At 41.9% G+C, this 23,764-nt stretch overlaps 1 protein-coding gene across 1 annotated transcript in view; it reads left to right on the top strand.

Moving 5' to 3' along the window:
• The window catches only part of LOC122790952 (surfeit locus protein 1), a 579,878-nt gene that overhangs the window by 445,912 nt on the left and 110,202 nt on the right, over nucleotides 1-23,764 (top strand). Inside the window, exon 6 of the mRNA XM_044058656.1 lies at nucleotides 12,304-12,376. Coding sequence (XP_043914591.1) covers nucleotides 12,304-12,376 — 73 coding nt within the window. The remainder of the gene's footprint in view (nucleotides 1-12,303; nucleotides 12,377-23,764) is intronic.

Below are 23,764 nucleotides of genomic sequence, written 5' to 3'. Positions count from 1 at the left end.
CAAATGTCATTTTTGGATCATTTGATAGTTTTAACCATTTGTAGTTATGCTCTCAGAGCCTCATCTGATGATCTGCACAATTTTAAATATTCCACAAAAAGTAGATGAGATGTTCTTAAAACAGGTTGTCTTGTGAGAGTTGAATTGTAACCATAGTCTAATGTAATAACTAAACAGCTTAATGAGTTAAGGCAAATCAAAGCAGCAGCAACAAAGAAACACAGTATAATATCCCCTTTTGAATTCGTATCCCTGGGATGGTCATTTGGTCTCTGTCAAGGCTAACAAGTGCTTTTTCACTGTTACGTAGTCACTGCAATGTAACTGATCAGCATAGGTTGTAACTTGTACTTCTGCTAGCTTTCCATTGTCTATAAATGTGAGATGCTGTTGAATGTTTTTTTTTTTTTCATCTATCCTTGTCGTACATAGATTCTTCCCCTTTATTGCAACTCTCTGTCATGACTTTCACAATATATAATCTTTTACTCCATATGACATATTATTACCTTTTTGGTCTAGTGACATGGTTGATTCTGCATCAATTCCACTATATCATTTGTATATTGCTAGTTCTTGTGATGGCTTGTAGGTTCACTCCTCAGGAGTATAGCTGTCAACCTCTTAGCACAAAAAAGTCTGGACAAAGCCCCAATAGTAGGGTCAATTTTTTAAATATTGCTCTTATAAACTTAGAAAGTTGCTAGAATAAAAGGTCTTGTGTTACTGTGCATTTTCTGAATGTTATGAAGTCCGAAACTCAAATGCCTGTCATTATTTAGTGAATTCAGTCCTCACTGATTTGCCTGAAAAATCAAAAAAAAATCACAAATTTTATAAGGAACAGACTAAAAATATGAAGCAAAAATCTGGACAGTTGAGGGAGATGCTCAGGAGGAGTATCGTTCTTCTTGTTAACCAGGTGGGTGCCTGGGTTATGCATGTCAGTAATTCATAGTTTGGGCTAAATCTTTGTGTAGAGATGTTAACAGATGTTAACACCTTTAGCATGAAGTTCGATACTGCATCTGGGCCTGAGGTTTTCTTAACTTTGAATTTCTCTAGCTGTTACTTATTCTCTACATTAGAGCACCTCTAGCTGTTACTTACTCTCTACATTAGAGCACCTCTAGCTGTTACTTACTCTCTACATTAGAGCACCTCTAGCTGTTACTTACTCTCGGCATTAGAGCACCTCTAGCTGTTACTTACTCTCTACATTAGAGCACCTCTAGCTGTTACTTACTCTCTACATTAGAGCACCTCTAGCTGTTACTTACTCTCTACATTAGAGCACCTACTCTCTACATTAGAGCACCTCTAGCTGTTACTTATTCTCTACATTAGAGCACCTCTAGCTGTTACTTATTCTGTACATTAGAGCACCTCTAGCTGTTACTTACTCTCTACATTAGAGCACCTCTAGCTGTTACTTATTCTCTACATTAGAGCACCTCTAGCTGTTACTTATTCTCTACATTAGAGCACCTCTAGCTGTTACTTATTCTCTACATTAGAGCACCTCTAGCTGTTACTTACTCTCTACATTAGAGCATCTCTAGCTGTTACTTACTCTCTACATTAGAGCACCTCTAGCTGTTACTTATTCTCTACATTAGAGCACCTCTAGCTGTTACTTATTCTCTACATTAGAGCACCTCTAGCTGTTACTTATTCTCTACATTAGAGCACCTCTAGCTGTTACTTATTCTGTACATTAGAGCACCTCTAGCTGTTACTTATTCTGTACATTAGAGCACCTCTACCTGTTACTTATTCTGTACATTAGAGCACCTCTACCTGTTACTTATTCTGTACACTAGATCACCTCTAGCTGTTACTGACTCTCTACATTAGAGCACCTCTAGCTGTTACTTATTCTCTACATTAGAGCACCTCTAGCTGTTACTTATTCTCTACATTAGAGCACCTCTAGCTGTTACGTATTCTCTACATTAGAGCACCTCTAGCTGTTACTTACTCTCTACATTAGAGCACCTCTAGCTGTTACTTACTCTCTACATTAGAGCACCTCTAGCTGTTACTTACTCTCTACATTAGAGCACCTCTAGCTGTTACTTACTCTCTGCATTAGAGCACCTCTAGCTGTTACTTACTCTCTACATTAGAGCACCTCTAGCTGATGTCCTTCAAGGATGCATCTGCAGTCCTAACAAATGGGTTGTCCTGCCTCAGGCAGCCCTTCGATCGGCCGGATTCCAAAGTCTGGGTCTGGCCTCGGCTGATGTCGCACTTCACCCGACGTCATAGCTGCTGTTAATTGGGTATAAAGGCATCAGCCGACGCCATTTTCCCCAGTCTTTCTTGCCGCGTGGTGCCCGAAGCAGAAGCTGTTCGCAAGTGCCGGTCGGTCAGAACCAGAGATTGCTACTACCGAAGACTTCTAAAAAGCTAAGTACCCCGTTGGGGACTCTTTCTTGCCTCAGCCGATGTCAGAAAAAGTGAATAACTGTTTAACTTGTGGGAAACAAATACCTCATAAAGATTTCCACTCTTACTGCCTACCTTGTTTAGGCCCAGACCATGACGTAACAGCTTGTCTAGCCTGTGCTTCCTTCAACCGACGGACACTTAGACGTCGGTCGGAGTTTGCAGAGGAGTTTTTGGCCCGCTTTGCTTACAACATGCCGCCGGAGACTCCGACTTCACAATTAGCTAAAAGCGTAAGGAAAAGGACCGGCATGCGGTCCGCGGTTTCGCCGAAACGCGGTTAAGCTAACGCGAGTGTCTCGGTTTCGCTGAAACCGAGTCCGGTTCTTCCTTCGCCAAAAGTATTCCTCCTACCACCGAGGCCTCATCCAGCATGGCTGAATCTGCTACTGAAATTCCACCTGCTCTTACAGGTTCTCAGGACTTATCAGATACTATCCCTTTAGATATATCTACTCCTGCACGTGGAGCTGCTAGGCCCCCTGCATCCATGTCAATTAAGGCTTTTGCCAGGGCTAAAGCAGCTAAATCAACAAAGACCGTGCCTGCTAAAACCCCCTCTCACAGGCCTAGCTCTAGTACTCAAATGCTTAGTCTAGCAGAGGATCTCATTTCTTTGATCAGGGGATCCCAGCTCGCCTGACAGGGCCTCTCACCCCCCTCCTGAGAAGAGGCCTAGAGCAGAGCCCCCTGAGCCAGTTTCTACAGATTACTCCTCTGATGATTCAGAAAATACAAATCCTCCAGAAGGCCCTTATCCTCCATATGAGGACTCTGATGCAGAAGACTCCATTCCTTCTGCCTCTCCTCCTGAGGAATTTTCTTTTGGGGAAACCTTGCATGCTATGAGAGAACAATTTCAATGGCAGGGCCAGGATTTTTCAGACTCTAGGAAAAGGCTTAGGGCCTTTTTACATTTGCCACAGCATAGGCCTTTAGCCATTCCTCCAGTACTTACAGTTGTGGATGATGCATTTAATGATGCTTGTATTGCTCCTGACTCTCTTCCTCCGGCCCCTGCTAAGCCCGACAGATACTACAGGGTTCCGGACACACATTATCACTTGTATAAGGCTCCTATTGCAGATCCTGAAACTATTTCACAGGGCCCCAAAGCTGTAGCAGTTGCCTCTGCCAAAACCCCCTCCCCTCTGAAAGAGAATCTAGGGCATTAGAGAGATGGGGTAAAAAAGTTTATACTTCTGCTACTCTTTCGGCTAGGGCCTTAAACTGTCAATTCCACATGATTCAGTATCAGGAATTTATGTTAGATCAGCTAACTAAAAAACTGTCCTCGCCTGAACCTTTGGACCGTAAGTCCCTTCAGGAATTGGTACATAACACTCAGCAGGTCAGTAATCATTCCTTAAAATGCGGCTATGATGCACTGGAGGCTTCCTTTAGATCAGCTATGACTGGTACAGTGATCAGAAGGCATGCATGGTTAAAAGAGCAATCCTTACCAGACCATGTAAAGTCAAAGCTCCTAGATGCTCCCATGGAAAAACACAGTTTGTTTAGCTCCCCTGCACAGCAAGTGTTGAAGAAGGTGGACGAAAAAGCGAAATCTGTCCAGACAGTCAAGGATTTCTTACAGGTCCAGCCTCCGAGGTTTAGTAGGAACTGGCCTTCCAAGAATTGGTCCTTTCCAGACACCACCAGAGCACAGAGAGGCAGGAATAGGCGCCCAAGAGGCAGAGGTCAATCCAGAGGTGCCTACAGGGGACGTCAGTGGCAGCCTAACAACCAGAGAAGTACTGCCACAGATCCAGCCACTACCACTTCCACAGGACAATCACAGTGACTTGACTCTGAAACCGCCTACCAGGGAACAACTAGAAGCACCCTTAGGCGGAAAGCTAGCCTTATTTTCAGTAAACTGGCATTGCATTACAGGAGACAAATGGATTTTACAGACAAATAGACAAAGGTTACAGGTTTCACTTCCATACTCTACCAAGGAAGAGAGGAATGCCAAACCTACCTCCAAACCAAAAGACAAACGCTCTAGAACAAATAGACCACTTACTAAGGATGAGAGCTATAGAAAAGGTACCGTCTATGGAACAAAGACAAGGATTTTACTCCAGACTTTTCCTGGTGCCAAGAAAGGAAAAACAATGGAGACCTATTCTCGACCTGTCCCGCTCTGAACACATATCTCATTGTTCCAAAATTCAAGATGCTGACCCTACAGCAACTTCTTCCCATGCTGGGCAAGGAGTCTTGGCTGGTAACTATAGATCTCAAGGAGGCATACCTGCACGTCCCCATACGACCAAATTGCAGAAGATACCTCAGATTTCTTGCAGGATCAGAGCATTTTCAATTCTCAGCATTGCCTTTTGGCTTATCTACTGCGCCCAGAGTATTCACGAAATGCCTGGCATCAGTAATTGCTCATTGCAGGCTTCAGGGAATTCAAATTTACCCTTACCTGGACGACTGCCTGTTACAAGCGGACAACAAAAACAAATTAACAAAAGATTTGAGAAAGGTTATTCACCTATTGCAAGCCCTGGGATACACAGTCAACATAAAAAAGTCAAGACTGATACCATCCCAAAGGATAACCTTCTTGGGTGCAGAACTGGACACATCAAACCAAATGGCATTCCTCACAGCAGAAAAGCAGAAGCGCCTACCACTCTATTTCATGGCATTAACAACGCAGAACCAGCTTACAGCAAGGAAAGTCCTGCAAGCCCTGGGTTACATGGCATCCTGCATAATATTGATTCCACATGCCAGACTACATATGAGGAAGTTGCAATGGTACCTAAGGAATTTATGGTCTCAGCCCAAGCACAGCCTAGAAACCCAAATTCCAATAATTCCATGCCTGAAGCAAGAATTCCGGTGGTGGGCTCAGGCCTGTCAATTGAACAAAGGACTGCCCTTCCACAGCCCTCACCCAAGCCAGACTATCACCACGGATGCCTCAGACCTCGGTTGGGGGGCACACATGGTGGACAAGTGAATACAAAGCTTATGGACTCAAGACCAGCTGAACCTACACATAAATCAAAAAGAGATGCTGGCAGTAAAGCAGGCAATTCAGACATTCAGACCGTTTCTTCAACAGGGTCATTTGCTGATAAGGACGGACAACACCACAGTTATGTGGTATATCAACAAACAGGGAGGCACACTTTCATATCCTCTCTGCCGGATGGCAATGGACCTCTGGAATGTGGCCTTGAACCTCAACATTCAGCTCCAGGCAATATTTTTGCCAGGAAAAGAAAATATACTAGCAGACATCTTAAGCAGAACTACCACGGATGCCCACGAATGGATGCTGCATCCAGACATCTTCATATCCATTACAAGGAAATGGGGACTACCAGAAATAGACCTATTCGCATTCCCACACAACCACCAATTGAAAAAATTCTGCACAAGGGCATACCACCCACTTGCTTAGAAGGTGGACTCCCTATCTTTCAGTTGGGAAAACCTGACAGCATATGCATTCCCACCTCTTCCTTTGATGCACAAAGTGCTACTGAAGATCAAAGAAGATCACCCAAGGATCATCCTGATAGCTCCAGACTGGCCGAGGCAGCATTGGTACCCACTACTGAGGAGTATGTCTCGGGAACATGCATGGCCTCTACCCCTAGTTCCTTTTCTGCTAACACAGAACAACTTCAAAATCCTGCATCCGAACTTGAAAACACTGCAGCTAGCTGCTTGGAACATTGCATAAGACAAAATAACCCAGATTTATCTCAAAGGGTTAAAGACATTATCTTGGAGGCTCGAAGACCCTCAACAAGAAAAACTTATTCAGCAAAATGGAAAAGATATCTCATTTGGAGTGCAGCAAAAGGAGAAAATGTATCACTGGCAAACATAGCTAACATCCTGGAATATTTAGCAGAGCTTTTCCACAATGGCCTGTCCTACTCCTCCATTAAGATTCATGCATCAACAATTTCAGCAGAATACAACATGGATCCTCCAGTCTTTTCTCATCCTCTACTCAGGCAGTTCCTGAGAGGAATTAAAAATGTAAAGCCACCAAGGAAGCCACCATTGCCTACATGGGACTTGAACTTTGTGTTAGAAAAGTTGACACTTCCCCCTTTTGAACCAGCAGCAACAGCAGAATTACAGTACTTATCTTGGAAAACTGCTTTTCTGCTTGCAATCACTTCAGCAAGAAGGGTTTCTGAATTACAGGCATTAATGGCAGTACAGCCCTTCCTTATCTTCCATCAGGATAGAGTGTCCATGAGAACCAATCCTACTTTTATGCCAAAGGTGGTTTCCAGGGTATCATTAAACCAAGCAATCCACCTACCTACATTCTTCCCCAACCCACAGAACAGGGGGGAAAGACTACTACATACCTTGGATGTGCATAGGCAATTGCGCTACTACCTGGATAGAACCAAGAACAATAGAAAAACTGACCAGCTTCTGGTAGCATATGCAACAGGAATGGAAAGAAAAGCAATTTCAAAACAGACAATCTCAAAATGGATAGGAAATTGCATTAGATTTTGTTACTCTTATCATGGAAAGACAACTCCAGAAAACATCAGACCTCACTCCACAAGGGCTACAGCCACTACTACAGCTTTTTTACGAGGAGTGGCTACCAAAGACATTTTAGAGGCTGCTACTTGGAGCTCCGTGCATACATTTGTCAAGCATTATAATCTACCTTTATACTCCAGATCCCGAGCAGGTTTTGCCACTGCTGTTTTGCAAGGGATCTTAACTACACCATAATCTTCTTAGTACCTCCTCCCCAGTTTGGCTATGGTATTCTACCCATTTGTTAGGACTGCAGATGCATCCTTGAAGGACATAGTACAGTTTTGTACCTACCATAAATGTAGATGTCCGAGAGGTATGCATCTGCAGTCAGGATTACCCACCCTCCTTCCCCTCTGTGGTACTCCTAGGGTATTTGCCCATCTTGTAGCTAGCTGGGGGAATCTATTATGGTGTATTTGTTTGTATATATGTATATACATGTTTATTTTTATTTGCTCTCTTTTGTTTGGAACCATTTGCATTTATCCAAATTTAGCCTTCCTAGAGGGCACCTGGCATCTGAGGCAAGAAACACTGAGGAAAATGGCGTTGGCTGATGCCTTTATACCCAATTAACAGCAGCTATGACGTCGGGTGAAGTGCGACATCAGCCGAGGCCAGACCCAGACTTTGGAATCCGGCCGACCGAAGGGCTGCCTGAGGCAGGACAACCCATTTGTTAGGACTGCAGATGCATACCTCTCGGACATCTACATTTATGGTAGGTACAAAACTGTACTTTACTTACTCTCTACATTAGAGCACCTCTAGCTGTTACTTATTCTCTACATTAGAGCACCTCTAGCTGTTACTTATTCTCTACATTAGAGCACCTCTAGCTGTTACTTATTCTCTACATTAGAGCACCTCTAGCTGTTACTTACTCTCTACATTAGAGCACCTCTAGCTGTTACTTATTCTGTACATTAGAGCACCTCTAGCTGTTACTTACTCTCTACATTAGAGCACCTCTAGCTGTTATTTATTCTCTACATTAGAGCACCTATAGCTGTTACTTACTCTCTACATTAGAGCACCTCTAGCTGTTACTTATTCTCTACATTAGAGCACCTCTAGCTGTTACTTATTCTGTACATTAGAGCACCTCTAGCTGTTACGTATTCTCTACATTAGAGCACCTCTAGCTGTTACGTATTCTCTACATTAGAGCACCTCTAGCTGTTACTTACTCTCTACATTAGAGCACCTCTAGCTATTACTTATTCTCTACATTAGAGCACCTCTAGCTGTTACTTATTCTCTACATTAGAGCACCTCTAGCTGTTACTTATTCTCTACATTAGAGCACCTCTAGCTGTTACTTATTCTCTACATTAGAGTACCTCTAGCTGTTACTTATTCTCTACATTAGAGCAACTCTAGCTGTTACTTACTCTCTACATTAGAGCACCTCTAGCTGTTACTTACTCTGTACATTAGAGCACCTCCAGCTGTTACTTATTCTCTACATTAGAGCACCTCTAGCTGTTACTTATTCTCTACATTAGAGCACCTCTAGCTGTTACTTATTCTCTACATTAGAGCACATCTAGCTGTTACTTATTCTCTACATTAGAGCACCTCTAGCTGTTACTTATTCTCTACATTAGAGCACCTCTAGCTGTTACTTATTCTCTATATTAGAGCACCTCTAGCTGTTATTCTCTACATTAGAGCACCTCTAGCTGTTACTTATTCTCTACATTAGAGCACCTCTGGCTGTTACTTATTCTGTACATTAGAGCACCTCTAGCTGTTACTTATTCTCTACATTAGAGCACCTCTAGCTGTTACTTACTCTTTACATTAGAGCACCTCTAGCTGTTACTTATTCTCTATATTAGAGCACCTCTAACTTACTTATTCTCTACATTAGAGCACTCTAGCTGTTACTTACTCTCTACATTAGAGCACCTCTAGCTGTTACTTATTCTCTACATTAGAGCACCTCTAGCTGTTACTTACTCTCTACATTAGAGCACCTCTAGTTGTTACTTACTCTCTACATTAGAGCACCTCTAGCTGTTACTTACTCTCTACATTAGAGCACCTCTAGCTGTTACTTACTCTCTACATTAGAGCACCTCTAGCTGTTACTTACTCTCTACATTAGAGCACCTCTAGCTGTTACTTACTCTCTACATTAGAGCACCTGTAGCTGTTACTTACTCTCTACATTAGAGCACCTCTAGCTGTTACTTACTCTCTACATTAGAGCACCTCTAGCTGTTACTTACTCTCTACATTAGAGCACCTCTAGCTGTTACTTACTCTCTACATTAGAGCACCTCTAGCTGTTACTTACTCTCTACATTAGAGCACCTCTAGCTGTTACTTACTCTCTACATTAGAGCACCTCTAGCTGTTACTTACTCTCTACATTAGAGCACCTCTAGCTGTTACTTATTCTCTACATTAGAGCACCTCTAGCTGTTACTTATTCTCTACATTAGAGCACCTCTAGCTGTTACTTACTCTCTACATTAGAGCACCTCTAGCTGTTACTCTCTACATTAGAGCACCTTACTTACTGTGTCTTAATTCTTTTATTCATTAGCCATCTTTCAACAGGGTCTTCATAAATACTTCTCTGATGTATACCAATTTCCTTCTTATTTTGGTGGTGGTTTTATTCCTTTTGCTATGTTTACCAGTTCTTTATAACATCATCTTGGGCCATCAATGGATTGCTTATTTTGCAATTTCCCTTTGTTTATCTGCATACCTTCTAAGTTTTTTTTCCTGCTTGTGCTGATAGTTTGTTATTATTGGGAATACTGTATTATAAATGCTGGTCTTGTTAGATACTGTGTGTTGCTTTTACCACAACTGTCTTTCTAAGGATATTGTCTCTCTTCTCTTTTCTGTATTGTTTTAGTGGTGATACTTGTCTTAGTTGGTTTACATTTTTTTATTCAGTGTGTCCCTTGTGACATTCTACTTGTCCTCTTACTTTTCCTGCATTACTGTAACCTTTTGTGGTAATACTTGATCCGTTTTTAGATCAGTTGCATTAGTATATCCTAGTTAGTTCTTTGTTGCCACAAGGATTTCTCTTAGTAGTCCTGATTACTGTATTCATCTGTGTTTACTAGTCTTCTACCATTTTGGGTCTTCTTCACTTTCCATAATCTTGTTTCTTTCATCTCTCTAATATGTGTATCTCTGTTAAATCAAGAGGCTTTTCTCTTAGATCATTTTTTCTGGACTGAGAGCTTCTTGTTTGCTTTATGTTCCTGGGAGTCTTGTACAGAAGGTACCAGAGCATAATCCTGTGACATATCCTCTTCAGATGTGTCCATCATCTGTTGCTCCTCCATATGGGGGTAACCTGTTGGCCCATCACCCTGCAACATTACCTGTGGTATAGTTGCCGCTGTTTCCTTCTCCTTCCCTTGCTGTGCAACTTCAACTGGAACTTTCATACAGCTCTCCTATAAAAAGCTCCAGAACATTGCCCTGTGGATATCCTCTTCACAAGTATTTCTGTCTACGCACTACTCTTCTGTCTGAGGACCCACTAGCCCATCTTGTTGCAGTACTGTCTGTGTTGGACTTTCCACTCTAAACACTTCACTTCACAGATGGAATATCACTTCATTTTGTTTTTGTTTTAGGTTCATAGGTTGATAGGTAGGTACTAGGCTATCTGCCCAAAGGCATTTACAAGCCTAGCCAGAATGTATTGGCTTTCGCTGCCCCCTTATTTTCCTTGCTATACCCCATCCTTTTTTATGTTCCCCCTTTGTGATCTTATCTTCGTATTGTGGAATTTAACATGTCAAGGTGCTTTTGCCTGTATTTCTCTTTAAATGCCTTTTGGTGCTGCTCTTTTTGCATTTCTTAGTCTGACTTTCTTCTCTGCTTATGTATCATACCCTATCAGATCTCTCTGTCTTTTCCATGTTTGTGTTTCTTTTAATGCATTTTAAAAACCTCTGTTTTTTGTTCTTTATCTTTTCTGACTTCATTCGCCACTTTTTCTAGGTGGTCCAGTGTTTTTCATTTGCATGTTTTTTCTTTGACCCTTAGCATTAAGGAAATTAAACCTTTATCTGTAGGTTCTGACATTTTTTTTTTCTGGTGCCAGGATTTTTTTCCTCTGATTTCTCAATGTTTGCTGTTTCTCTGTTTGGAAATTCTGGGCTTATTGGGTAATACTAAAGATACCAAATTGGACTGTTATGGATAAAGGAAAAATTGTCTCTGCCTCTTGCTTGAGATGTCATATTTTCTGGCTTTTTTTTGTACAACTACTACCTTCTGCCACATTGGAGGAGGGAGATATAATCTTTCTAAACGTGACCTAACTCTGTAGTAAGAAAGTTTCCATGTCCTAAAGAGCCTACAATGACTTTTTTTCCAGCCCATCAGTGAGTACACCAGGAGTGAGACCTTTTTAATCATGGGATTTTGGGACCTGTGCATCCAGTCTTTTATTTTTTGACCTACCTTTCTCAATGACATATATGATCTGATTTATATATAATAGAGAAAGGTAAGTCTGTCACATCTTGGTGAGATTTTGTAAAACAGAGTCCACAACTTGAGGGTACTTACCAAGACTTGAAGTAGAAATCAATTCCAGCAATACTACTCTCCTGTTCTTGCTGATTTTGTCTCTCCATTTGGATCCCTAACCTTGGAAGAAACTACATAAATGAGTGCTGGAAATGGAACTCACTCATTCCTTGTGAAGGCTTGGAGGTAACACTCCAGATTGTCGATCTTACTCTTCATGCTTCCACCCCACTTACGCAATACTCACTGTGTATTATTGATGAAATTTATGCAAGTCCTTCTCCACTAGTTCAGGCCCATGATGACTGAACAGTCATGTTAGACTGGTGCAAGCTATTTCATCTTTGCAAGCGCATGTGTGCGTGTTTGTACGCATACTGTTGTGGTGTATGGCCTGATACTAGCACTAGACCCCATAAATGTCTGTCTCAGACAAGCACAACTTTCAACTGGCATCTTGATACTACTGATGGCCCATCATCTAGTTTTGTAGGCTAAAGCCTGTCTGAAAATACTTTTGAGAAATGTACAGGTGAATGGAAGCAAAACAGATAAGGTACCCAGAGGTTTTGACTAGATGCTTGTCGCTTGCAATACTGTTGTTGAGAAGAGCATTAATTCACCTGTAATTTTTCTAAACTGCATTTCAGAACTGTGAATTATTTTTGTTAAGACTTGCATTTTTACAGGGGAAAAATATTTTTCTCTTCAAATTAAGTTATCATAGTACATTTTCTTGTATTCCAGTTTGGTTTTAATGATTTTTTCTTTTATTTTCAGAATCAGAATTCTTGTGAACAGAGGTTTTGTTCCAAAGAATAAAGTACGCCCAGAAACTCGACAGAAAGGCCAGGTAAGATAGATCAATAAGTAAAATTTTAGTCTCTCTAATAAGGTTAAGGTGACATTGAACAGCAGTGTCACATCTTTAGGACTTTTTAATGTCAGTTTGCACTCTAGGATTCACAGTGCAGTGACTGCAGTTATACATATGTATATCACTGCACAAGGAAGGGGCTTGCTACACCAGAACTAAAGGGCATGCTGGTCTCCATATTTGAATCTTATTCATGAAAATCCCAGAGCCAAGTGGTTTTATGTACTTTGACATACTGCTGTAGCCAAACAAAACTAATGTCATATACCTTTTATGTTAATTTGGGTTTTACCTGGGTCACCAAAATAAAGCAGTATTCAAGCTGGAGCTGGTATGCTACTTTTTTTCTGCCATTACCATAATCCATTTTACTGTAAGTTTTAGACCTGTATCACGTAGGCATAGGTTGATGTGGCAGACATATCAGTATCTTGGTTCTGGTCCTTTTACAGTCAACATGACCCGATGCATCCCACGATTTGTCTTTCTAAATGTCATATTGCTAGAAATGTAGGAAAGGGATTGTATTTTTTAAGCTTGGGGAGTTGCACATCTCTTTCTGCCAGCGTAAATATTTACTTAGTGAAGACCAATTATCTAATTACTGTCCCAGTAGAGTCTTAGCAGACAACTCATTTATGCAAGTGGTTAATAGCTGAAATCAACTTTAAGATGGGCATAAGGTTATACAAATTTATCAATCACCGCATTTTTCCTTATTCAGATACTTATTATGGGCTGTAGAGAAGCAAGGCAGACAAAAGATGCAATATTATGGCAGTCTCAGTAGTGGTTCTAAGGGGTGTCGTTTAGTTAGACGGATGATTAGTCACTGTACAATGGCCATCATTAAGTCACTATTGAAGTAACCTAAGCTGTATGGGGCCTATCTTGCTAAGGATAGCTCATCTGACTAGTACTCAAAGCTTTTAGGCATGTTTCACATGCCCATAAGTCCATGGAGGCACGAGTGTATGCTGGTATAAAAGCAAACATAGGGGTGCTAAAATTCAGAACTTTCTTGCCATTGAAGAAACCAGTCAAACTCTGTCTTCATTGCATCTTCAGTGATTGGCTAATTAATGACATTGGACAGGTAGGTTCTTCATTGGAAACCGTGCATATTTCTTTGAAAATTAATATTGTTTTTTGTTTATATCTAAATGTTAAGCACCCCATGTGCAAGTTGTTAAGGTCTAGTCCCATGCTAGGCAGAAAAATCTGCCTGTACTGACTAGCAAATGACAGCATCGAAACAAAACATTTGCTTCTGCCTGCTCTCCATACTCTTAACATGTCTCTAACTTCCTGTAAAAAAAAAAAAAAAAAAGTAAAAATAAAACCTAGAGAGTTCCTAGAATAACAGGATGTGCATTTGCCTGCATACTATGAAGAATGTGAATCCTGAAATTCAAATTTATGCCATTATTTAGTGACTTCGAGCCTCAGTGATTCGTCCAAAAATACACATATTTTGTGAGGAATAGACCAAAAGTATGAAGCAGTAATCTGGATGTCCTTCAAAAATCTGCAGAGTTGAGAGACAGAGGTAAGTGTAAATGTAACAGTCTGTTACACTGGGTCCCCTTCAAAACATCTAAAACCCATAACATCTAAATTCATAACATCGAGACCAGAACATCTAAAATCCATAACATCTAAAACTCATAACATCTAAAATGTATAATATGTAATAGTGTATCATCAAATATGTAAATGTTCTAGTTTAATCTGTTAATCTTGTGGTGTCACTATGAGATGTTGTAGTTTTATTTCTATAGTTAGGAATTTATATTCTTTATGTAGTGTTTAGTTTGCCATTCTGTGTGTATTTTTTAGGTCATACAGGTAAGTGATATAGACATCGTGGACATTCTTTATGGTGATCATGATACAGTGGGGTTAGGAAATTAACTTTTTCCCACTGTAGTGTCATTTTGGAGTTTATATATTTAATTTACAGGGGGTGTGGGAGGTGCAGGGGGGCTTGCCCCCTGCAGAAACATAGTAAAAAGTGTGTTTGGTAGTTTGGTGTTGTTATATGTGGAGGGGATGTTATTTTTTATGTGATTTGTAGTGTCCGATGTTGTGATGCACATTTTAGATGTTATGAAATTCAATGTTATGGGTTTTAGATGTTTTGGGATTTAGATGTTCTGGTTTCGATCTTATGAATTTAGATGTTATGGGGTTTAGATGTTTTGAAGGGGACCCATTACACTACCTCTCTTGAAAGCCAGGAAAACATAGAATTTTTTTTCCACTTTAACTAGTAGTACATGGAGCAGATAAAGTCCCATGCACTACAATGAATTATGATCGTCTCACCAATCATAACCCGTTATTACATGTTCTCGGCATGGATGCCAAGGTTCACCTCTCGAGTGAATTTCTTGGCGTCCATGTCTCAAACACATAACCATGTTATGATCAGTGAGATGATCATAATCCTCTATATCATTTACCCATAAAATGAAAAGGAGTCGTTTTAGCTCCCTCAGAAGTTATGTTGAAAACCAGTGACTTAAAGCCCTTACGCATCCTTCTGTGGAGAGTGGTGCCTGGTACCTTGGATCTCTTCAGGTAGGCAAGAAGAAAATCTTGAGAGAGAATCCTGTTCTACCAGCTGCTGTATGCATTCTTCCCCAACCATTGATGGATGACTTTGCTTTGGCTTTATTAGAGCGCTTCAGCTTTTTGTCTGTTTCGTCTGACCCTTCTAGTATGGCTCTGCGGGAGGCCAGTAAGAGTTGGGAGCTTAGCAAAGACTCCAGGACCAGATGTATGCCCGCTGAGGAGAAGGGAGAACCGCAGTTGTTTATAATGGAAAGGGAAGGACAGTGTCCCACAGAGTTTAGTTAGGGAAGAGGTACCTGATGAGTCTACTTGGAGTTTTTGTTTAGATTCCCTGTATAAAAAGGCTCAAAAGTTTATTTTTCTACTCCCTGTACAGCTTCGTCTTCTAAAGAATCCAAAGGGGAGTGGTTTCCTTCAGTAAAGGCCTTTTTAAGACCTTTCAGTCACTTCATTTCAGTGACTTCAAGCTGCTTTTCCAGCTTCATCTCACTTAATAAGAAAGAGATCTCCCTCATCTTCTTACTCTGATTCTGATATTGAAGAAGTGGAATTAGATTATACTTCTCATAATTCTTCTTAATATTAATATTATTCTTATAATTTCCTGTAAAGTCCTTATTGGCAACACTGTCTAAAACTGAAAAAGTAAACTTTTTAAAATCGCGACAAACATTGGCATGTTTGGCAAGGGCATTAGAAGTTTAAAAAGGAGAATTTATGAACATGCACTTCCCATTAAAAAGAAGGATTTTACTAACGCCCTTGCCAAACATGCCAATGTTTGTCACGATTTTAAAAAAGTTTACTTTTTCAGTTTTAGACAGTGTTGCCAATAAGGACTTTACAGGAAATTATAAGATTTTACTGGAGTGTAAAGAGTCTTTATGGCAGATTAACCTAATGGCAGATAAAGCACCAGGTTTGAACGAAAGCATTAACATCAAGTGCTTTCTTGCATTAAGGTGATATTTCACTTTTTTGATAGTGATTTAGTGTTGTATTTTTATTTATATATGTATTTTATCTATATACATTTTTTATATTATAATGCTTTATAGAAGTGTAATGCATTGTGATTGGGGCATTCATGTCATGTAATTATGTTTGAAATTGTTATAATGTGGGAAGAGTGAGAGGTTTGTCATTTTTTGACGAAGTTCAAGGAAAGTGAATGAAAGCGCTAAGGATTTGTGTCTGCATCTTCCGTTCATCACCCCTGCAAAGTTTCAAGGTTCCTTGTTCACTTTTGTACTCCGTATACAAAAGACTAACCACTGCAAGATACGTGGGGCGATGCACATAGGCCAGCAGCTGGCATTGGCCATAAGTGACGTCTGCACGTTACATCCTTAGAACTTGTATGCCGCCAGTCTGAACACCATACAATAGTCTGTGTGCTAGTCTGAGTTGTTTGCAGGGTACAAGAGTTTCAGGTAAGTGCCCTGTTGGGGTTTTCTTTTATAATTTGCTACTGCTTATTTGCTATGAGGTTACATGTCATCCAAAAAAGGCAAATGCCAGTGTGGAAGACAAATTTCACATGACAGTCATAATCAGTGTCTTTTCTGCTTAGGATGACCATAAGTCTTGCCCTGTCTGTAAGGCTTTCATCTCTAAGACCTTACTTAGTCACCTTTCCTCTCTTAATATTTATCTTGAGAATCAGAGACTGAAAAGGTTAGTGCACAACATTATGGAGGATACGTCAGGGTCTTCTGTTGAGCCTGCTATAAAGACGGCTAAGAAGGTTAGGCCTGAAGCTTCAGCTGTGCCTCCCCTTCCAGACATCTCTCTCGAGGCCAGTGAAGGCCCGGAGATATGTCCAGATTTCTGCTCAGATTTTAAGGCAGGTACCACACCAGAGGCCACAAGGGATCCTGCTATCTGCACATCCTCTGAGGTTTTGCAGACGTCTTCATCGAATGAACAGGAGGAACAGTGGCTCATTATTTTAGGGGGTCCTCGAGGTATTCCACAAATTTTGGTAAGGGAGAATGTTCTGATGAGTGGCATTAAATGTAGGCCTATGTCCAGTCCCTCTATGTTTCACAGGGCTGATGTACCTCTGAAAAATAAGCAGAAAACCAAACATGTTTCTGCTCCTCAGGACCCACCTGCTGATTGGCAAGCTTTCACACAAGGTTTGTACAAATGCCTTTACAGTGTTTAAACCTCCCTCAAGGGTTTCCCTTCCTGGTCCTCTAACCTCTTCACTACAGAAAAGGATCAGAGTGCAAGATTCTTCTGCAGAAGAGGATTACTCAGACGATAAATCCTTGGCCTGTTCTGCTCAGATTACCTCCCCCATGGAGTATGCCTCCCTGAGGAAGAGTCCAGTGGCACAGTCTCCTAGTGAGGATAAATAATTTGGGGAGATTGTTGCTAGGATGAGGGTGTCATTTAAGTGGGACTGCTTTCAGGTTTCTGAAGTGCATCAAATGTACTATGACTTGCTTCATTTGGCTTCTACCTCTCCTCCTGCTGTACCTCAAGTTTTACCTGCTTTTCTTGATGCCTTTTCTTCTGCATCACACACACTGAACTCTCAACCCCCTGCCCCTAAAAGGCCAGATAGGCTCTATATAGTTTCAGAGGACTGTAAATTCCTTTACAAGTGTCCATCAGCAGATCCAATGACTATTATTGCGGCTGCTGATAAACCTGCTAAACAATTGCCACCCACTTCTCTTCTCCCTTCAGATAGAGAGTAAGACCATGGAAAGATTGGAAAAAAGGTTTATACCTCAGCCACCCTGGCTTTCAGTGCTGTCAGTTCCCAAACCCATATGACCAAGTATGCTTTGGCTCTTCTTTCACAGGCTACTCTGCTTTTTCCGGACCTTCCTGAGTTAGAAGTTAAGTCATGGCTTTCATCACTTATGGGGGTTCCTCCCAAGTGGTACACCACTCCATTAAATGCAGCTATGATGCAGCCATGTGTTTTGCAGAAGATACTCCTGGTTGAAGCTGCAACCACTTCCTGATTACTTTGTCTAAATTACTGGATGCATCCTTAGATGATAAGGCTTTGTTTGGGTTGCAGCAGCAGACTTGTTCAAGTCCTTGAGGAGAAAGGCAAAGAATTACAGGACCTAAAACACATCTTTGTGTCTCCGATTCCTAAATTGCAAAGGAATTACCCAGCTAAAACTCCCTTTAAGAAACAATCTCATACTCCCTTTGTTAAGAAACACTCATACTTCTTCCAGAAGTAAAAAGGGTGTTAAGAAACCTACTGCTTCCAAATCCTGTCAACCTACTCCTGCTAAAAACAGCCCTTTCCAGACAACTAGGTATCTGTGACTACCAACCTTTTCTCAGCCACTTTCCACACTGTAAGCGCCTTTCCTGTCCCTTCCAGTCTGGGAACAAAATACTCAAGATTCATGGGTCCTTTCCATTATCAACAAAGGGTATTTCATGGTGTGGGAAACTCTTCCACCTTTCATGGGTATGCCACAACCAACCTCAAGAGCAACTACAATTTTTTTCCAGAGTTGCTCCAGGTATTGAAATCACAGGGAACTGTTCAAGAAGTTCCACTGCACCAAAGAGGAAGAAATTTCTACTCCAGATGTTTCTGGTTCCCAGAAAAGATGGCCCTTGGAGACCCATTTTGGATCTTTCACACCTCAACACCTTCCTAAAGGTTCCAACCTTCTGGATGCTTTCTATGCCTACATTGTTTCCCCTAATTCTACCATAATTTTTTATGATCTCCCTGGACATCAAGGATTCTTACCTTCACATTCACCCCCTTTTCAGGAAATATTTGCATTTTTCTGTTGCTTCATCACATTCTCAGTTTTCTGCTTTGTCCTTTAGTTTGTCTGTGGCACCAAGGGTATTTACAAAATGCTTGGCTCCTGTGGTTGCGTATTGCAGACTCCAGGGTGTACAGATCTTTTTTATATCTGAACAATCTCCTGCTTCAGGCACTCCTTCCAAAGACTTTGCAACAGAATCTCCAATTCACTGTTTCAAAGATTAGGTTTCACAATAAACCTCCAAAAATCTTCTCACACCTTCACAAGACCATGTCTTCTTAGGGTGAAGAATCCAGACAGATCGAAAGTTAGCCTTCCTGCCCCCTCAGAAAATTCAGGCCCTAACCAAATTCTTCCAAGACCTCCTACCCTTGCAATCTCTTAACAGCCATGGAGTTAATATGCCTTCTAGGGTTTGTGGTATCCACTATCTCCATGTTACCTGTGGCCAAACTTCACATGAGGAAATTTCAGTGATACCTCAAGTCAGTTTGGAGTCAGCATGTGCACTCACTGGATTTTGTTGTCCATCTTCTTCCTTGTCTGAAGAGGGAACTTTGTTGGTGGATTCAGCAAATTTCCTTGAACCCATGCCGCCTTCCGCATCATCCTCTTGAGGAATTGTTCACAGATGCCTCAGACATGGGTTGGGGGGCAGCCTTTACATCCTGGAAGGTTCAAGGCCTTTAGTCCCTTTCTCAAAGAAAGGAGCACAAAAACATAAAAGAGATGAAAGCCCTGATCTTGGCTCTGCAGACCTTTCAGTCTCTTTTTCGTCAAGGCCCTCTAAAACTGTTTACAGACAACACCATAGTTCTTTGGTATGTAAACAAGCGGGATGACAAAATCGTACCTTCTGTGCAGGATAGCCCCCATGGCATGAGAACTGGAAATTCAATACCAGGTTCAGGCTTCAGGCAGTGTACATCTCCTCTAATCAGAATGTAGTGGTAGACACTCTGAGCAGGTTCATGACTCAATCACACGAATGGATACTTCACAGGGATGTGTTTCTAGACATTCTCCACAGGCAGGATATTCCTCAAGTGTATCTCTTTGCCTCCCCTCTGAACAGACAACTTCCAGAATGTTCTGCCAGAGTTCCAGACTCTCTGGTGTGGAAGGTGGGCACCCTTTCTTTCTCATGGAAGGGGATCTTTCTCTATGCATCCCCCAACTTTCCTCTTATTCAGAAACTTTTATTGAAGATTCAGCAGGACAAACCAGAAATCTTGCTGGTGACTCCTTTTTGGCCAAGACAGCATTGGTTCCCTCTTCTGCATGTAGCCAAGGGCAGTCATCACAAGTTACCTCACAGGGTGGATCTTCTCACACAAGACAAGGGATCTCCTGTTCATCCACACCTGTCAACTCTACATCTGACACTGTGGGTGATAGGCTTCTGATTTCTTTCAGACACTTCTTTTCAGAGGACATGCTTAGGATTCTGTAGGATGCCAGAAAACCCAATACTAGGCAATCCTACTTAACCAAGTGGAGGAGGTTTTCCATCTGGTGTCTTTCTTGTAAACTAGACCCACTTCCTGTAGATGTACCCCTGATTTTATCCTACTTGTATGAACTGCTGAAGGCTGGGTTGGCTTATTCCTCTGTTAAAGCTCATCTATCTGCCATTTGGCCTCTAAATTGGAGGTTAAACTCTTCCTTAAAGGCTTTGTTCACATCAGACCTCCTAGGAAGCGTGTTCCTCCTCCTTGGGATCTCATTTATGTCTTGGAAAAACTCACTGTTGCTCCACTTGAACCTGCAGCTACAGGTTCCCTGTAATCCTGTACTTGGAAGACTGTGTGTTGTTGTTAGCTATCACGGAAGCCAGGAGGGTGTCTGAACTTCAAGCCTTGATGGCTTCTCCCCCCTTCCTGGTTTTCCATAAGGACAGGATTTCCTTGTGCACTAACACTTCTTTTATGCCCAAGGTTGTGAATGAGTTGTCCCTTAACCAGTGTATTCATTTGCTCACTTCCCCCCTCTCCACAATCATCTAGTGAGAGAATGCTACACATGTTGGATGTACATAGACAACTCAGATTTTATTTGGATAAAACTAAGGCTGTCAGTAAATCTGATTTGCTTTTTGTTTCTTTTCATCCCAGGGCTCTGGGATTGCCTGTGTCCAAGCAGACTATTTCCACTTGGATTTCTAAAGCTATTTCCTTTTGTTATGTTTTTCATGGTAAGAGCCTTTCTACTCCAATTAAGGCTCATTCTACATTTCATTCCACATCCTGCAGGTCAGGCTCTTGTTTCTACCCGTTTGCTGTGCCAAGGAGTAAAAGAACCAGTTCCTCCTTCCTAGGTGGGAGAAAGGTTTTTGGTCAAGGATGTACCTTGTGTCAAAGAAAGAAAATGCTTGGAGACCAGATTCTTCGTGTTTCACTGTTGCAGTCATCAGACTTGGGTTATCTGCCTGCAGGTAGCCCTCAGTCGGCCCAAATACCAGAGACTTAGCATTTCTGCATCAGTTGCTGTCACTTCAGGACTGACGTCAGGTCGTCAGGGGTATAAAACAGGCAACCGACACCATTACATCAGTCTTTCTTGCCGAGGAGCCTGAAGCAGAAGCAGTTTGCACAAGTGCTGGTCGGCCGCTACCCGAGTTTTCGTTTCTGAATTGAATCATCTTGAAGTCTTCTAAAGCTAAGTACCCCATTGGGGGTCCTTTTTTCTTGCTCTAAACCGATGTCAGAAAAAGTTAACAATTGTCTCGCCTGTGGAAAGCAAATACCACACCAAGATTTTCATTCTTACTGCGTCACCTGTTTAGGCCCAGACCACGACGTACCTCGCTGTCGGTTTTGTGCTTTGTTCAACGCCCGAACTATTCGTCATTGGACCCTTATTGTTGCTAGATACTTTTGCTGTTAATCTCTGTATTCCGAGATGGCTTCGGTTAGCCATCAGTCTTCCGATCTTCCGAAAAAACATAAGGGTAAAGAGAGACAGACTGCACAGGTCCAAAACTGCTGATGATGCTTCAGTTAAGCTAGTCACCAGTTCGCCGGTACTCAGTGAGGCACTTTTGCAGCCCCTGATACCTGCTTCGATGGATTCGCAGGCCTCTACCGAGACCTGTTCGGAGTCCGGTATGCCGGGAGATACTTCTTTGTCTACGGAACCTGCGGATGTCTCTACCTTGGATGGGTCCAGAGCCGCTGTGTAGGCACCGGCTTCCGAGGAATTCCTCGCATTACCGATATTCAACACAAACCGACAACTTCTTTTGCGTCTTCAGTTCTTTCTAAAACTACCAAGTTTCTAAGGCCTAGAGTATGAATTACGCTGAAAAAAACAATGATCCTAACTCAAGCACCTGCTTCCTTGCCACAATCTCAAATACTTAAAATGGCAGACGACCTGATCATGTTGATTAGGGGAAGCCAGTCTTCCCCTGCTAAGAGAAAAAGAGACCTGTCCCCAGCATCTTTGACTAACTAAGAGTCTGACGACTCTGACATTTTGAATATGAATACATGCCTTTATCTGCTTATGAGGATTCAGATGCAGAGGGATCCATTCCTTCTGCTTCCCCTCCAGAGGATTTTTCTTTTGGTGAAACCCTACATACTTTGAGAGAGCATTTCCACTGGGAATGCCAGGATTATCCACAGACCAAAAAGAGACTCAGGGAATTTTTAGATTTGCCACAGCACAGACCTTTAGCTATCCCTCCTGTTCTGGATGTTGTGGATGATGTTTTTATGAAATCCAGTTTAACTCCTGATACTTTACCCCCTGCTCCAAGGAAACCAGACAAGTACTACAGAGTCCCTGACTCTTACAAATTTCTTTTCAAAAATCCTACTGCTGACCGAGAGGTCATCTCCCAAGGGCCTAAAGGCATAAAAGCAACTGCAGCCAAGAATCCCACCCCTCCGGGCAGGGATTCCCGAGCTTTAGACAGATGGGGCAAAAAAAGTATACACCTCTGCCACTCTCGCCATTAGGGCATTGATTTGCCAGTTCCATATGCTGAAATACCAGCAACATACTGTGAAATTTATTAAGCAAAAATGATCTACCTTTCCTGACTGCAGAAAATAAAGAATTACAGGAGCTTATGCATTCTGCAAACCAAGTCAGCAAACATACCCTGCAATGTGGGTTTGACACCCTAGAAGCATCTTGCAGGGCAGCAGTCACAGGTTCTGTACTTAGAAGGCATGCTTGGCTTAAGGAGCAGACCTTGCCAGACCATGTCAAATCAAAATTACTGGACGCTCCTTTGAACAAGGACAATCTGTTTGGCACCAAAGCAGAACAGGTTTTAAAAAAGATGGAAGAAAAGGCAAAGTCTATGCAGACCGTCAAAGATTTTTTGCAAGTGCAGCCTCCAAGATTCAGTAGACATTGCCCTCGAAGCATTGGTCCTTTCCAGCCCCCTCTAGGCCATCTCAAACTAGACCCAGGGCCATCAGACTCCCCAGATTACAGTCTCAGGGTATGCAGAGATCTAAGCAATGGAGTACGTCCACTTCAAAAACAGGGAGTGCTAAGCCACCCCCTTACGGAAAAAATTCACAATGACTTTTCATCTCCACTCCTCTCCTCTGCCCCCAACAGGGTTCCCAAACCTTCCTCCAAACCAGTGGTCAGGGGCACGAAAACTGGTTCAAGCCCTGCTCTCCATAAGAGCAATTCAGCCTGTTCCTGTAGAACAGATAGGTCAAGAGTTTTATTCCAGACTTTTCCTGGTGCCCAGAAAAGAGGGTACCTGGCACCCAATCTTAGACCCTTCCACTCTAAACACCTTCCTGGTGGTACCAAAATTCAAAATGCTCACAACTTCTCCCTATGCTGTCCAAAGATGCCTGATTAGCCACCCTAAACCTAATGGAAGCCTATAGGCACATCCCTGTCAGGGACTCATGCAGGAAATATCTACATTTCAGGGCAGGATCTATGCATGATCAGTTCTCTGCACTTCCAGAGTCTTCACAAAATGCCTGGCTCCAGCCATTGCCTATTGCAGACAGAGTAATATTCAAATATACCCTTACTT

Source organism: Protopterus annectens, chromosome 16.part0 (genome assembly GCF_019279795.1).
Source record: "Protopterus annectens isolate FY-2018-M chromosome 16.part0, PAN1.0, whole genome shotgun sequence".
NCBI classification, from domain to species: Eukaryota; Metazoa; Chordata; order Ceratodontiformes; family Protopteridae; genus Protopterus; species Protopterus annectens.
Note: the sequence above shows the minus strand (reverse complement) of the source record. Positions and strands in the feature narration are given on the sequence as shown.